Source organism: Syngnathus leptorhynchus, chromosome 20 (assembly GCF_054491065.1).
Source record: "Syngnathus leptorhynchus isolate UIUO chromosome 20, UIUO_Slep, whole genome shotgun sequence".
NCBI lineage: Eukaryota > Metazoa > Chordata > Actinopteri > Syngnathiformes > Syngnathidae > Syngnathus > Syngnathus leptorhynchus.
The window spans coordinates 3,081,925-3,098,493 of NC_141214.1; the positions used below are offsets into that span (position 1 = coordinate 3,081,925).

The window sequence follows — 16,569 nt, forward strand, 5'->3', positions numbered from 1 at the left end:
TACTTGTGCATACAGAGCACCAGATGCACACACAACAAATAAAGCTGATCCTAGCATAATACCTGCTAGGAGGAAAAGGGAGGATGGATGGATGGATTATCGCGGGAAGAGGAAGGAAGGGGATGGGGAACACAAGGAACATGAGGGACAAGCAGGGAGCGAGAGTGAAGCAATTACCCCAGGAGTTGCTAAAGCCTTTCATCCCCAAACCGTCACTACGCACACACCAATACAGTATGTATGCAGTCCCGTTATTTTTTTTTTCTCCTCCCCCCTCCAAGCCTGTGTTCAGCATACAAACTCAGCATCTGCACACACACACATGGTCAGACGTCTTACTTTATCACACACACACGACTCAGAGAACAAATGCACTGTTGATTAAATATTGAAGAGTGCCCGCCTGAGCTTAACTGAGCCAAGATAAGATTCCTCTTATGGATATCAACATCCACAGAAGAGAAAAAGGACAGAATGAGCTGAAATCAGCAGGCCGGCAAAAAATATATCAACACAAACCCCATACTTATATGAAATTTTCCAAGATGACTCACTACAGGCTGCAAACTACCTGACTGATGTGCCTCTTGCACACTCAGATACAAAGTAGATGACCTGTGACCCTCTTAACTCATGAGGAAAAGTAGTGTAGAGTTTTACAAGGTTGCTCTCTTTAGTATTAGGATCCAACACTGCCATCTAGCGTTATCAGTCAAGTTGGAGGCTGCTGCTGTGGTGAGTGGACAGGCGGCCACAAGAGGACGACATAAACACATGGCGACGTCTTTTAATGCGTTCTCGTCAAACAGTTGGATGACAAAGCATCCATCTCGGACTGAAGAGCATAATTATAAAGCCCATCATCTGCTACAGATTTTAGATTGTTGTTTTTTTTTTGCTTGTGATAAGAGAAATCATAGAAGTGAATTTACAATGAGGGTGAAATAAAATTACTGAGAAACTCAGCTCATTCTTTCATTCAATGACACGTTTGATGGACTTCAGCTCCAAAAGAATAAATTGGTGGAGAAACACATGTAGATAGATAACAATACTCCTAGGCAAATATTCTTTATCCTCTATGAGGACTGACACATATATATATATATATATACAGGATTGACCTATAACACAAGTTTCCAATGAGCTCAATGAGAAGATTCTATGTAAATCTAAACTATCCAAACTTCCCTTTGGGTATTTTTCATTGATGATGAAAGGCGAGAATGAGGAACAGTCGGATTGAGATTCTATTTCGTCAAATCAGCCCAGCAAAGCATGATGAAACAATAATGTGACAGTGACACTAGATTTCACTGGAAGCAGGGGAGGAATCTGAAAGTAATGACGACAAGGAAAGGGAAGTCTGGCCTGATGTGCGAGGCTACATGTAGTGATACAAATAACGCATGAGCAAAGTTAGCAAAATGAGTATGACGTGATATTTCATACATATTCATGTGTGAACATTCTCAAACATTTTAGCACCCCCAAAAAGTACTTCTGATTCTGATTCTGATTCATATCTTTATTTCGAACATCCAAAACAAAAAGAAAATTAAGCAAAACAGATAGCACTTGAAGTGCCATATATAAGTCCATACAACAAACAAAAAATAAACCAACAAACAGAAAGAATAATTATTTTAAATAAAATAAATAATAATAATAATACATAAATAAATAGACCAATAAAGAATGCTCGAAAAGGAGTAGGAGGAAGCATAGCTTTTTAGATTCCTACCCCTTTTTCACTTTATCCATTAAACCAGTGATTCAACATATACTGTAATTCTACCACAGAACGCAAGTAGACACACTTTCACACTTATTTTCTGTTTCATTTTTACTTGCATGTAGCCCTTTGGCACTTTTAGCCTTTGTACTCGCTAAACAACATATTTTTGTACATTCTTTTAAACTGGTGGATATTTGGACTTTGCTTGAGTTCCTCACTTAGATTGTTCCATAGTTTGACCCCGGTTATAGTGATACAAAAACGTTTTAAGGTTGTTCTTATGTTTAAGATTTTGAAATTGTGATGCCCCCTTAACTTATAGCCTCCGTCCCGATTCCAAAATAAGTTTTGGATATTTTCTGGTAGTTGTTTTGCTTTCGCCCTATACATAATGATTGCTGTTTGATAAGATACTATGTCGGTGAATTTTAATAGTTTGGATTGTATGAAAAGTGGATTTGTGTGTTCTAAGTAGTTGACTTTATGAATAGTCCTTATTGCTCTTTTCTGCAGAATGATAAGTGGCTGTAGTGAAGTTTTATAAGTATTCCCCCAAACCTCAACACAGTAATGCAAATAGGGCAAGACAAGAGAACAGTAAAGTGTACGAAGTGAATGATAATCCAGTAATTCTTTTGCTTTGTATATAACTGCACTTCAGAAGTGCATATCAAACTGGTCAGCCTTCACATTAATCAGTCTCCAAAAATATTGGTCCTTAGTCTGGTCCTTAAAGTACAGTAGCTTCCAATGTGAGTCATCAGTCGAGAAAATGTGGCGATTCTTCTTCTTAAATGAGTGACTGAGTGGAAGGAAGATTGCATCATCACGGCAACTTATTACAATAAAGGTTGTTGAAGCAACTGTCTCATATTTTTTCATTTCAATATTTAGTCATGAAAAATAAACATTGACTGCATTAGAAGGTAAATACAATTGATTTCAATATATTTTTTTAAAGTAGATGAAATGTAAAAATGACATACAACAGAACTGTACTTGAAAAAAAATACTTTTAGAAGTATGAACTCAAATGTAATCTCTGATTCGTTGATGTTATGTACAACTAATGAGAAATAAAGTGCGAGGGACCACAACAAAAGCGTGTGATATCAGTCACACCAGTGCATAATTGAAACCGGAAGGTATTAGGAAATCCCTGCGGTCACTAGAGTATATAATGCCTGCGTCAAGACATGTTCCACGAGAGCAGGCGGTCAAGGCAAGAGTAATCTCGACGCAACATGCCCAACATGTGTAAGTCAGTGGTGAATGTTTCCTGAAATGTCTTCCTCTTTTGCCATTCATTCATGATTTTCTTGTGCTTCCACATTAGACACGCAAATCCTCGCTGTGGGCTTGCTGGCTTTTCTACTACTGCCAGCCAATGGAGCTCCGTTGACCGAAGCGACCACCGTCCTGCCATCAAACGACACCTCAAGTGGGGAGGAAACGGAGCCCTCTGACCTGCTGACCTCTGCTCATGTTTGGGACTTGGTTCTGGGTACCGCTAAAGAACACCAGAAAGCTGTAAGTGGAAATTCAGAAAGCACCTTCGTTGTCTTCTTCTGGTTGTGAAATTTATCTGACTTGTGCCGAATTTCAATTTCAGTTTGATGATGAATTCCAAAACAATGTCAAGTTTCATTTACTGGAGCACTACAAAGCACCTCAGTTTCCAGCAAACTGCCCCAGCTCCAACTTCAGCAAGGTAAGAACCAGAAACGGAAAACCACCAGAGCTGGGAAAAAATACAGACACTGACACTTTCCATAATTGTTTGCTCGCATCGGCTTGACTTTTATGCATAGATTGAATCGATATTTGTTTTTTAACTGACCTAAATATATCTATTTTGTCTCGTCTCCAGGAGGCTTGCCTGCACAGGCTGGCCCAAGGTCTGTCCACGTACATGATTCTTCTCAAGCACGTGGAGAAGGAATATCCCGGGAGTAAAATTTTGTCTGAGGCCGAACGCTGCACTGGACTCGTGCTCTGGAATATCAAACAAAAGGTTGGTCAGAGTGACAATTTAGGGAATTGTATTTTGCTGTCACTATAATACCTATTTTGACATTGGGTTCTCTTGTCCTGCAGATGAAAAAGCCAGAAGAGGTCACAGCCCTGAGTAGCAATCAGGAAGAGAGCCTATTGAGGTCACTGTACCACCCCGATGCTTTCCACAGAAAGATGACGGCGCACAATATCCTGCGGAAACTCTACATCTTCATTGTTGACGGCAAGAGGGCGCTGAGCCGCAAAGAACGGCGAAGGGAAAAACTTGCCAAGGGCACCATGTATAATCTATTTCGCTAGTCACGTCCGCCACTGAAGCCTGTTAGAAATGTTGGGCAAAACATGAAGTGAATTAGGGAAGTTCTTGTATCTGCACTGACGTGTCGTAACCCACTGACGGATTGATGATGTATTTATGTTTTTCAATGACGCGCTGAGAAGTTTCTTTTTTTTTTGTGGAGAACATATTTATTGCTCACTCAAAAAAGCCATTGTGAGTCTAAGAGCTTATTTATTGTAAACAGTATTATAAATTATTTAAAGAGGATATTTATTACACGTTTGTTTTTCTACTTGAAGGCATGGTTATTATATTTATTATTTATTATTTATTTTAAAGTGACTGTATTTTTAAAACATGAATAAAATATATTTGCATACCAATGAATTGAACTGCTTGATTTATAATAACACAGTCTTTTGAGAATTTTACTGATTGCAAAAGTGAAATACAGTAAGGACACTTATGGGCTCTACTGTCAGACATTTATTGACAAAAACATGGAACAGACTTCAAGACAATGTCGTAACAATAACAAATAAATATCTCAGACCATATTGACACTTAATATACTGACATTGACTTTCAGAGCAGAATGTGGACAACTAAATGTTCAATGCATGGTGGTCGTCGTGGTCTTCAAGTGGAGGTTGTTGATGGAGGTGCACATCATCGTTCTTCAACCCCAAAGTAAACTGAAACGAAGCAAAAACAGGCAATGATACATATGTCATTGTTGTTTTCGACTTAGTTCATATTATTTACCAAACACAAGTGATACATTAACTGTATTACAAGAAACAATATCGAATTTATTACACATAAATGGTTTATACATAAACAGATTATGCTTATGCTACAATAAAGACTGAAACACTTGTCAATAAATAAATAAGCAAGCATATGTACGTATGAAGAGTAAGCCAACCGCCTGACCAAAATTGAGCTTTTTTTTTTTTTTTTTAAATTGCAGCCTTTGCGGTTTGAAAATTGCAGCCTTTTACATTGCAACGTCAGTTTTAATACACAGACACATGAGAGAAGATGCTGACACAGAAAGCAGTGGATGACACAAATCAGTGTTGCCACTTGTCAGCAGTTCATTCGAATGATGCCAACAATTCAGTGGTATATTTCCACACGCACGCATTGCAACACCGGGCATTTGGCCTTTGATACCAATTTAACAGTAAACGCTTGTCACACTCAGAAAAAAACAGCGGTATGGCGGCAACCATGTTTTTGTCAAACTATAATGCATGTCATCAAATATTCATTTGGCAAGAGATGAGTTCTTTTTGGGGGCAAATGTTTTAAATGTGTTTCAAGTCATACCCCAAGACTGAAGGCTCCGGCATTCCTGGATCTGCTCCTCGTTTGAAGCCTGTTCAACAAAAACAAAACAAATTATTAGAACAAATAAGCATGGCGGTGGGTATTTGAAAAACTCTTATTTTGGCCTTGTGACAATATCAGTCAGGTTCTAAAATAAAGAAATGTTTCGAGCAGTAAATTTGTTTCCCACCCTCCCATTCAGTGATTCATTTATTAGCAGTGAGAACACACCACAATTGTGCAACCCTTCAAGCAATTACACTTCTAAACTGTCTAAATGAGGGGAATTGCTCAGTGAAATTGGAAGTAACGAAGTGATGACATAGGTTTCCGATGTGACAATTGGAAACTTTTCGACCGGATGAGAGAAGTCACAACGAGAACGTTTCAACTTCCCAGTCAGTAAACCAAAACACACGTTTGACATCGACTACAAAACACAACAGTCCAAATCAGGTCAAGGGTTAACATGCTAATGCTAACTGGCTGCAACCAACGTGTTTTAAAGCAACTAACTTATTTCACGCCTTTTATACTGACCCAAATACAGCACTGTAGGAATAAACCCCCATCGGATGACGAACTGTCCACACTGGAACAATTGCTGCAGCCGCTGTTTGGTCTCTTTACTTAATTTGGCCATTTTTGCTGGATGATTTTGCAGCGTGAAGACCACGGAGTGCAACCAAGGACACGGAAGCGGAAATGAGCCATGACACAAATGAACAGGAAGTCTAGCTTTGTGTCGCCGTCTTGTGGATGGAAGAGGTAACTGCGTGTTTATGACGTTTTTACTGTACAGTACATTTTCCATTTTCCATTGTATCTAAACAAAGAAATAAACTATCAAGACGTTACATGTTGAGTTCATTACTTTTTCTTTCTTTCTCATTAATAGTTATAGTAGTTTCCAGTCAGCAAAGAGAAATTTGAGTCAAAAGAAACACTTTATTTCCAGAAGTATTGAGCTGCACATCCTCGGACATATAAAAAGGCCAGTAAAAACATCTTAAGAACAACAATATGATGTACAGCAAAAGCAGAACCTGTCACAATTTGTAAACTGACATACTGAAAGACATCGATTGTCCATTCAAATGATGTACGCCAAACCGTTAATAGCACACAGACGACAGTTTACACTGAGGATGGAGGTGACCTTAGTGTTAGCATGATGATGTGATGCAGGTGGGTTGACTTGGGGGGGAAAAAAAAAAGAAAACAGACTGCAGAAATACAACAAATACCTGACATGGTGGCTAGATGAGGTATTAAAATAATCCACAGGGTTTTGTTTTGTTTTTTTAGACATATTTAACACGCCTTCTTTTGGGATTGGTACATGTGAGAGTTACTCCTTTATAAATATATAATTAGCCTCTCAAGTGCAAAACCTGATACTTCATAGCCCTCTCACCAGAGTCAAAAACATAGTTGTACTAATTTTGTTGATGTTTTTGCTCATCAGAACAATACTGACTGTAAATGTTAAGAATGGAACACTTGCGGTTTCCATACTTGTTAGGGAAGAATGCGGATTTGTTTTTCCATAAAAAATATCTGTTACTGGACCAAAGTCAGACAGACCACAACGTTTAGGTTGAAATATATTCGTCTAAACACTGAAGGTATGGTTTGTATTGCTATGAGGAAGGATCAATCTTTACAAAAAACAAGAGATTTTTTTTTCTTTTTGAATCCGGAGATTTACACTTTCATTCAATCAACAGCTTTTATGCACACACACCAAAAAAAAAAAGAAAAATCACTCACCCACACACAACATCTCCTTCCATGGAAGGGGGGGGGGGGGTCAAGGTAAAGGTGAATGTATGGAAAAGACATGCAAAGGCAACACATGCCACTCCATTTCCAAATACTTTGACACACAGTGGTTAGTAATGAGCTTTAAATGTAAATTGTAATTTTGTTCCTGACATGGCAGTGGTTTACAATGAAAGAGTCAAAGAAATCTGCAAAGTGACTTCACCTTCCCAGCACAGAAAGAACAACACCACAGTGGAGCATGGGAGGAAAAAAAAAATGTTCGTGGTCCCTAGTGGTTGGCATGGCTTACAGCTCCAGGTTACTGGTGCAGAATCACAGGATCAGATCCAAAGGTTCATCATAAAACCATTTCAAAGGTCCGAGCCAAGGTGCACGCTGATACTCGGCGAACGCTGCGTGTGGTTTAAATAGGCCGTCCCTTCCTCCTGCAGGCTGCATGAATAATTGCCAGATTCTGGGGCAGTGTGGTTGCCAGGTGGTGGGGCGGTACCGGCGGCTACCTGCTCAAAAGAGCGGGAGAACACGGCGCTGGCCGTGCGCGTCAGGCTGGTGAGAGCTCCTGCTTTGGGCACAGACTGGCTCGAAGTGAGCGTGAGACGTTTGACGGACGTCTCCACGCTCTCGCTAGCCGCTCGACCGATTGGGAGCGGGCTGGGTTCTTTGTCCTTGCTGCTGCGCCCGCCCAGACGGTACTTCTTGATGGCCTTTGCCCCCAGATTTAAGGTGGTCACGCTGTTGCTGATAATGATGGTGGGTGGGTTTGCGTCAGGCGCCATCCCACCTTCGTCCGCCTCCGAAATATCCATCAGCTCATCCGGGGAACCCAGATCCACTGCGTCTGTGGGAGTCGTACAGAGGGAGACGAGTGGAGTTAAAAGTCAATCTGCAAAAGCCATTTGCCATTCAGCCCATTACATTCAGTTCAAATCTTCCACACTAATATGCCATTCATTACACTGACTGGCCTGATTTGGTTAAAACTGAACTTGGGCTGCAGGGCAAACGTATTACTGTCTTCCAGCAGGTGGCGCTATCACCAAAGCCTGAGAGATGATTGATTTCTCACAACCTGCTGTCAAGACATTTATTTGAGATTCCCACCACCAAAAAAATGTTATCTTCGCCAAATAATGTGGTTTAACGGTGAGGGAGTGAAATGTTAAGTCCCAAAAGGCGCAGGTAAGGACAGTGTTGAGGGTGTAAGCCTAGGAAACATCACAAAGGGAAAGTGAAGAAGGCAAGACATTCAATTAGTCACTCAAAAAAAAAAACACACAAGTCCTTCTGCATCCTAAGCCACTCCTCACACACTAATAATAATCTGCAGTGGAACAGAACAACAATGAAAAGCTGGGAAACAGAAATGCAGGTTACTCTATCCAATGCTCAGATTCATTAGTCATGAAAAGGTTTGCGTTAAATTAACACCTGCATATCTTTGTCCAGCTTCTGTCTAATAAATAAATAAATAAAGTGTCCGAGTGCAACCCAGGAGTGCTGTCGAGGAGGCACAAAATTTCCATTTGACGTCATAGTGAATAATATAAATCTTGTGAGGAGGACTTTGCTTGCTTTGTCATGAGTTGAAGGAACAATAACGGCGGATTGTGAGGAAGTCTGAGCCACGGGGGACAGAGTGAGTTAAAAAGGTGAAAAAGGGGCTGGTTAAAAAGCGGGGAAGAATCATCAAGGGTTTTTTTCAGAGCACGACGCCCCCACTGACAGTTACCTAGGTTACCCCAGGATTGGGGCAAGGGGAAGGAAGAACTTAGTGCTGGCTCCTCCCTATGGAGGCCGACCCAGAACTCTCATTTTCCAGCATTCGCCTCACAGACTTCTGCCTCCTGACCTCCTGCCCCCGCGTGCTGGACTCATGACTTCGGGGTTCCGGGCTGACATCGGAGGCACCTCCCAAAGTTTCGCCGTCCGGGTAGGTGCGGCCGTCGGGGCGCGCTCGCAGGGATTCTCCGTTGGGCATTCGCTCGCTGCTCACGCCCGTCACACTGATATCGGGGATGGCCACGCCCCCCGGCGTGGCCTCACTGTCTACACTCACCTCCTGGGACTCTGTTGGTCGGGCACAGGAAGGTTTGCACAACAACACGCATCCATGTCATGCACACACACATGAAAAAGGCACACATGACCGTGACACAAAAAGTAATTCAAACAATAACAGAACGATCCAAATGGAAAAAAAAAATAGGACACAACATATGATTAAAGTATATGACATGAACATTTGGATGTATGAATATCACATCCAGAGGTTTCAACCTGGTTGCCCACACTCATTTGACATCTCACCGTGTCGTTTCCAGCGGTGCCCCCTGATAGAGAGCGACGTGACAGCATTCCGAGATATCCTAGAAGCGGTGGGTGTGATCTCCACCTGGATGCTACGTGCGCCCTCCTTGGCGTTGCTTTTCAGAGCCGCGCCCTGCTGCGTCGACTTGATGGCGTTGCCCACCTGACCGAATATGCACAATAGTCCCTTTGCCATTTAGAATCATCACAAAAGCATTATAGACAACATTGATCAGTCCACCCCCCAACAAGCCAACCATGTGACTCTAATACAAATAATCGACACCCTAATCCTATTTCTTCTAAGCGAAAGTGTAAATTCTTAGAGGCCACCGCGTTAAGAGTATTTACACGTCTTTAGATTCTGTAGAAATCCTTAAAAGGAACATGCAGCAGGTCACAATCCCGAGACAATGTGTCTTTTGTTCAAATGGAGGGAAGGAAACGTGCACTTGCTGGCCACTTCATTAGGTGTCATTCAATTTAAAAACTCTTTTTTTTTTTTTTTTTTTTTTTTTTTTTAGCTCAAATCCATAACTCATGTCTTTTCACAATTGTGGAGGAATGCACCTTGACTGGTGTAGTAATACTGCAGGCTTATGTTCAATCTGCTTCCTCCTACGAGGATTACAGCTAAACACAGCAGAGTGCAAAGCATGTAAATAATCTAGCGGGATTACGCACAGTTTGCAGTCTGACACGCGGAGCGACACAATACAGCACAGTGTGCCGCGTATGATGCCAATATCCCGGCCAGCATGTGCGTCCGCTTCACGTGCGCTCGCTTACCCCGGCCTACAACGATTACGATTTATGGCCGGACTCACCAAGAGCGCTTCCGGGAACAACTCGAGCTGGGCCCGATACAGGACGTCATCCAAAGCTTTGGATCCGAGTTCCGCTTCTCCGTTACACCTAAACACAATTGAATATGAATCATCTGACTTTTGTATAAGAAATAAATTTCCACGCACAACTTGTGACAGGTAAAGGCAATATGGTGACACATCCGAGTAAATAAAAAAAAAAATATTAAACAGACAAGGGAATGTGCGGCAACATAAACAGAGCGTAAAATAAATCATCTGTGTGTCCACTCACAATGCGTAGTGTATCCCTGTGAGGAGCTGAACCAAGAACTCTGATGTAACCGTCATCCGTGTGCTAATACCTTTATAGCGCCGTATCTGTTGCCGCGGGTAACCGCATATACACACTCTGGAGAATAGGCCCGAACAAAATGGGAGAAGTTGAATCAAATGGAACATTTGAATGGAATGGAAAACACGGTAAGTGATGAAAATATTCAAAAATGCTGTTTGGACCTGGAGCTGATCTGACAGAGGGACTGGAGGGAAGTGGAGCTCATGTAGCTCAGAGCAGCGTTGTAGCACAGCAACAAGAAGGTCAGCACCTCAAATCTGCAAAAACAAAAATCAATCAATAATAATCATAATCATCATAATAATGCAGGTATCATCACCTGTTTTGTGCAGTAAAATTTTCTCTCTGGAGGAGCGGCCCACTATACACCACCCTGCTCAAGCCATGATTGGCGAGTGCCCCTTCAGTCAGCGCCATGGAGCCGATGGCGGATGGCTGGGGAAAAAAAAACAAAAAAAAAAACAATATGGCATTTTTCTTTTTAATGTTTCTCCAAAAGCACTTTTTTTTTTTATATTTGTGTCTTACCTCGTGATACACCGAGGGTTTGGAGAGCGAAGGAACAGTGAATGATAATACTTTACTCTGCCCATCTTTATCTACAATTTCCTGAGGGAAGAAAAGCCAATGAACATCTGTGGGTTAGGAAAGGCAGAGGCAGTGTTGTCTATGTATGCATTATTCTGATAAGAGCTTGGACTGAAAAAAAAACCCCCAACAACTGCCTAATGTGTGGCCAGCGTTTCTCTTCCATCTGTGCACCCACAGCAGCACACCTCGGGGTTGGCGTCCCCCCCTGAGTGCTTGTTAATGTCAGCTCAATTATAAAGGAGCGTTGGAATCCGTGCGGAGTGACATGACCTATTCTGTTATGCAGACAGGAAGAGATGCCGACGCAATATCAGAGCCGCCCAGACTGCTTTCTTAGAAAAGGCAACATTACAATTTCATATTTCCATTCTACTAACAGGCAACGTTGACACATCGTCTTCCCCCTACCAAGTTGTAAATGCCCAGCAGCAGGGCCTCGATGCAGCCCGAGGTGTGCGGGTCTCTGGCCGCGCTGACGGACAGAAGGCTCCACAGGAGCTCTGGAAGGAACTGAAGAGTGAAACGCTGCAGCTGCGGCTCGCCGCTCCGATAAAACTCAAATAACTGGTGACACACTGGCTCCAGCAGCTGAGGATGACACAAAATCAAAGCGACACTTCAATGTAACCCTGAGAATTGATGTCTTGAAGATATATTTGGAAAAGCTTATGGCCATACTTCACTGTAATTCTCCCGAATGACTTTGTAGAGTGCCGGGACAAGGGCACCTTTGTCTTTAAGTGATGCAGCATAGGCTGACACGGCGCTGTCAGGCAAGGTCTGAAATACACAAAAAGTCAAGTGTGTCGGCATGTTTGTATCTTTTAGTGAGTATGCTACTAAAATGTGTAGGAGGGTCAAAAGGATTTTTTTTAATACCTTATATTCTGACAGCCATTCCTCCACCACTCCTTGATCCATAGCCAACATGTTCCTGCATCTGACGAGGCGTCACCCCTACCTACACAAAAACAAAGTCAAACATAATTTAATCATCAATTTGCGCTCACTCATCTCTGAATAAATAGAAATCCAATTATTGCAGACTTGAATTTAGCCCAGAAAATCTTATCACCTCCCTTGTGAAATATACATATGAAAATGTAATAACATTTCAAGCCAATGGGGAGCAGCTTCAATCACAAATATCTTGTTGTAAAGTACACGTAGCTTTTGGCTCATGCGCCGCCTCTGTCCCCAGCTACCCCGCTGTATTTTCCTTTCATAACGCTAATAGCTTTATTTGGTATTATTTCGGTGCGTGGCCCCTAAAAGGCCGCTGGGTGTCCATTTTTGGACTGCGCCACTGATGAGAATGACAATTGCGGGGAGGGGGAGCCAGGGACTCAGAGAAAGGAGCCGGATTATGAGACAAAACAGCCTGCCTTTAGTGAAATGGGTGTTCTATCACATGTAATGAGAGTGCGGATATCTTGGGAATACCAGCTTTAATAGCAGGCAAACAAAATAAGACTGTGATTAAAGTGTGACTCAGTCTTTTTAACAAAACACTCCCTCCCGAGAAGAGTTTATTTTCCAACCATTACTCTGGTGCAAAGTATAGCTTTTGAGTTAATGGAGAGAAAGAAAGTGCAGGGAAATTTAGTGGTACTTTTCCATTTAAAAAAAAAAAAAAAAAACCCACAATGGTGATTGAGAAAATTAAAACTTGATGTGCTGAGAAGAACTGAAACTTTGCGGCTTGTCAATATACACACAGTTTTGTCAACATGTTCTGCTGCACCGTTTGTGTTCATCTGGATGCTAAGATGCTAATTGTTAGCCGGCGTCAGTCGTCGTGTTGTCATTATACAGCGCTCGTAAAGCACAGCAAAAAGACAGTGAATGATTGAGGACGCAAAACCCAGCCAACAACTCCAGAGAAAGGAAATTGCTTGTTCCGTTGATGTACTACTGACAACTCCCAGCAAGAAATAGTCATTCAACGGCCCACAGATTACACAACACTGAGCAATTATGTCATTGGCAAGATATTTGTCCCTCCTGTCACCTTCTCGCTTACTTGCGCTTAGAGACAAGGATCACGACACAAATACGAGCACACCGATTGAAGGAAGCACACTAATAAAAAACACTTAAACAAGTCGGAGAACAGTTAGATGAGGATCTTAATGTGTTGCCGAAAGGAATGAATAGAGAGCGAGAGAAAGAGCGCAGATCAATCGCAATGGCAATAAGAGTGGGAGATAATTGGACGTATGCCGAAAGGATGCATGAAAGGAATTTGGAGCACGCCCAGGGGATCCATAAGGCAATTCAAGTGAGACAGATGGGTCAATAAGAGAATTTCATTAGGATCTCCAACAAGACTCATGGAAAGGCATGAGACAGGAATATGAACACTGAATAGGAATTATTAAGGATTTGTTTTTTTTTTTTTTAAAGAATGCTTCAAGTTAACAGCTTGCCAGGAAGTGAGGAAGAATGTGTCAAGTAATCAGTGAGTGTGTGAGTGTGTGTGTGTGTGTGTGTGTGTGTGTGTGTGTTTATTCAGTGTCTGGTTTGAACAAACCTGTTCCTGTGAGCAAATTCACAAGCAACCCACGCCTCTGTCCTTAACATCACACACGTACAATACACGAACATATGGCCACTGGCTCCTCAGATGGATTCTTTTTCAAAATCTGGTCAGCCCTACTTCTCATCGATTGAACCAAAAAGGGTGTGATGGTAGTAGCCGAGATTGACCTTCTGTTTACTTCCTATGCATGTTGAAATGGTGACCAAGAGTGTGCTAGAAAGCATGAAATGAGGAACTTAAGAAAAAAAGAAGGGAAACAATGAAGTGGGTGGTATTGAGAGTAGCAGAGCTGCCCCAGCTGCTTTTTCCTGTAGTACAGGCCAAGTTGCAAGATGGAACATGATTAGTGCGAATATACCAAGATCACTTCGGTCGAAAGTCCATTCACAATCTAAAAAGAAAAAAAATAAATTGGATTGAGTCATTTTTTTCCCCCTAACCAGCTGCGCTTACAAGAAACAGGAAGTAAAACAATGTGACTTTACTAATGCCACTTTCGCCTTAAGTGAACTATTCTTCCCTGAGTTGATTTTGAGCGGGTTAGGTGTAGCTTGTAAGGAGTGGGAGCACTCGCACAACCAAGCTATCCACCCACTCGCCAATAGACAGTTGGTGTGTATGTTTTTTGTTTTTTTTTGCTGCTATGGGAGATGGATGGATGGATGAGGAGCGCTAACAGACAGGAAACCTCTTGTAGCAGCCTACGCTTCTAGGCCTGTGATGCATCATCACCCAACGCGATCCCTCTCGCTCTCTTTTTTCCAGCCACTCACTATTCCTTCAATAATCAAAGCGTACGTGGTTAGCTTGACAATAGTCTGCTCCGGTCAAAAATAGCTCGTGAAATGACGGAATCTTGCTTTTTATCATCACCTTTCTAGAAGATGAAGAGCACCATCCACAATGATTTCAAACACTGCATATTGCATAACTGGCTGTCAAACAATATTAGCAGTCGTGACTGGTGAGAAATAAATGCCCGCGCTTATAATAAGGCTGCCTATAGTTGTATGCATTTGTGCAAAGACATAGGAATCAGTTTTGACTGATACTTCGGTTTGTGGAGTATTTTGTAAACTATGTTATGCAAATGAGAGTAGGGTTGATTTTTAGCAATTAATTTGATTTGATTTCTTCGGATGTTTTTTGAATAATTGTTTTTTGGGAGAGTGTCAATAGTTCAAAACAATTTTACTAACAACTGTTTATAAAAGCAGTGCTGCCAAATGGTTTTCTGACGCCTCAAGCATTTGTTTGTGCGAGTAAAAAAAAAAAAAAGGAACTCAACATTGCTAAAAGCATGATGCCTGTGTTGCAAAAGCAGTGACTATACACATGCTCTAAAAATTTTAATCAAAGTATAAAGCTCCAAACCACAAATATTTTTGCCCGAGTCACCTTGACTCACCGGTAACAACCTCCCATGAAATAAATCTCGACAGACTTGGAAATGTAGAGCCATGCAATTTGACAGCTGGATTCATGATGCACATATAAATGTAGTATTCATTGATTTAGTGTCTAGACAATTTCAGTACTTGTGTAAAAACGCCAAGAGGCTTGTTTTGAAGAGATGCATATTTTAAAAAAATTAAATAGGGACATTTTTACATTAGATCTGAAAAGCTACATCACATGATTCACATGATGCATGGACAGATCTAACAAGGCTTTACCCAGGCTGCCAGAGAACACACCCACGCAGACAGCCTAAAACAAGAGTCCGGTGCAAAGTCTTTCTCCGTGGAAAATGACACCACCAGTCTGATATAGTGGAACCATCGCTGTACAGTAATTGCAAATGTGCATCTCGTATTACTCCAACTTGCAGATGACACACAAACTGACTACTAACCCCCCCCCCCTGAAAAAAATGCAAATGTTTCCCGATGACTGCAAGGATCGGTTTGCTCGGCGTTGAAGTGCACCAGTCAGGTAGCAAAGATTAATCTCAGCCCGCCACATACTCTTAATCTTGCTGAATGACTTGGAACTGTCATGACGATTGTCCGTCCCTACAGGTTTGGCTAGTTTGCTAGCTCGGCTAAGGCGCAACAACAACTCAAGCGGGTCCGGTTGTTACTCACTTACTGGCATGCTATCAGTTGAAGATCGTGCAAGTGTCGTCCTGCTGCGTCCCAAAACCAAATAAGCATCACTTCACTACTGCTTGATTTCCTTCCGTCATGCAGTAGACCCGCTCCTTCATCGTGGTTACTTTCCTCAGTCAAACCATCTTTAAGTGGGAGCTCTCAGACGCAACAGAAGTGAAAGAACGAGCAGGCCAATGAGAGACAAATAGGAAGGCACATTGCCCCGCCTACGAAATTTCTTTTAGCCAATCGAATTCTCGTGTTGGTAATTTCCACGATCAGTGTAGGTTGTAGCTGTCATTCGCGATCCCTCTCCAGACGCATGAGTGACCTGTCATATGTGTTTCAAATTAATTACAAGTATTCTGCTTCAATTTGTAAAGTTTGATGTTACAATTTTCATACACCAAATGACATTCCAAGGATGAGAAACAATCTATTTGATTACTCTTAAAGCTGTTCAATGATGCATGGTAATTTGATCATGAATTTAGGAACAATACAAAAAAAAAACGGTGATTTGTGGGCATGCTTTCCCAGTAATGGGAGATTAAACATTGTAATCTTTTGATTTTGTGCTCAGAAGAGATCGACATCCTGTGATGTTCCCTTCATTTCAGGCTGATGGTGTTAAAGCTTGATTATATTTAACCACGGGGATGTTAAAAATAACCATAACACATTTTCTCTTGACCTCGGTAGTCTCTGCATAATA

At 41.7% G+C, this 16,569-nt stretch overlaps 3 protein-coding genes across 3 annotated transcripts; 1 reads left to right on the forward strand and 2 right to left on the reverse strand.

Moving 5' to 3' along the window:
- The first annotated feature begins 2,982 nt into the window (after positions 1 to 2,982).
- il6 (interleukin 6 (interferon, beta 2)) lies at positions 2,983 to 4,054 on the forward strand. The gene is made up of 5 exons (XM_085901009.1): positions 2,983 to 2,995; positions 3,075 to 3,268; positions 3,351 to 3,449; positions 3,609 to 3,752; positions 3,836 to 4,054. The coding sequence occupies exons 1-5, from the start codon at positions 2,983 to 2,985 to the stop codon at positions 4,052 to 4,054; spliced, it is 669 nt and encodes a 222-aa protein (XP_085757135.1).
- Positions 4,055 to 4,507: 453 nt separating this feature from the next.
- On the reverse strand, positions 4,508 to 6,085 carry tomm7 (translocase of outer mitochondrial membrane 7 homolog (yeast)). Its single transcript, XM_085900985.1, has 3 exons — positions 5,910 to 6,085; positions 5,370 to 5,418; positions 4,508 to 4,729 (listed from the first exon to the last, which is right to left on the reverse strand). Exons 1-3 carry the CDS (start codon positions 6,010 to 6,012, stop codon positions 4,714 to 4,716), a joined length of 168 nt encoding a protein of 55 aa, XP_085757111.1. The 5' UTR covers positions 6,013 to 6,085; the 3' UTR covers positions 4,508 to 4,713.
- Positions 6,086 to 6,303: 218 nt separating this feature from the next.
- Positions 6,304 to 16,018, reverse strand: hycc1 (hyccin PI4KA lipid kinase complex subunit 1). Its single transcript, XM_085901152.1, has 13 exons — positions 15,853 to 16,018; positions 12,099 to 12,180; positions 11,898 to 11,999; positions 11,628 to 11,807; positions 11,157 to 11,237; positions 10,948 to 11,063; positions 10,790 to 10,885; positions 10,566 to 10,682; positions 10,292 to 10,379; positions 9,465 to 9,627; positions 8,957 to 9,224; positions 8,887 to 8,924; positions 6,304 to 7,995 (listed from the first exon to the last, which is right to left on the reverse strand). Exons 2-13 carry the CDS (start codon positions 12,147 to 12,149, stop codon positions 7,508 to 7,510), a joined length of 1,788 nt encoding a protein of 595 aa, XP_085757278.1. The 5' UTR covers positions 12,150 to 12,180; positions 15,853 to 16,018; the 3' UTR covers positions 6,304 to 7,507.
- Positions 16,019 to 16,569: the final 551 nt, after the last annotated feature.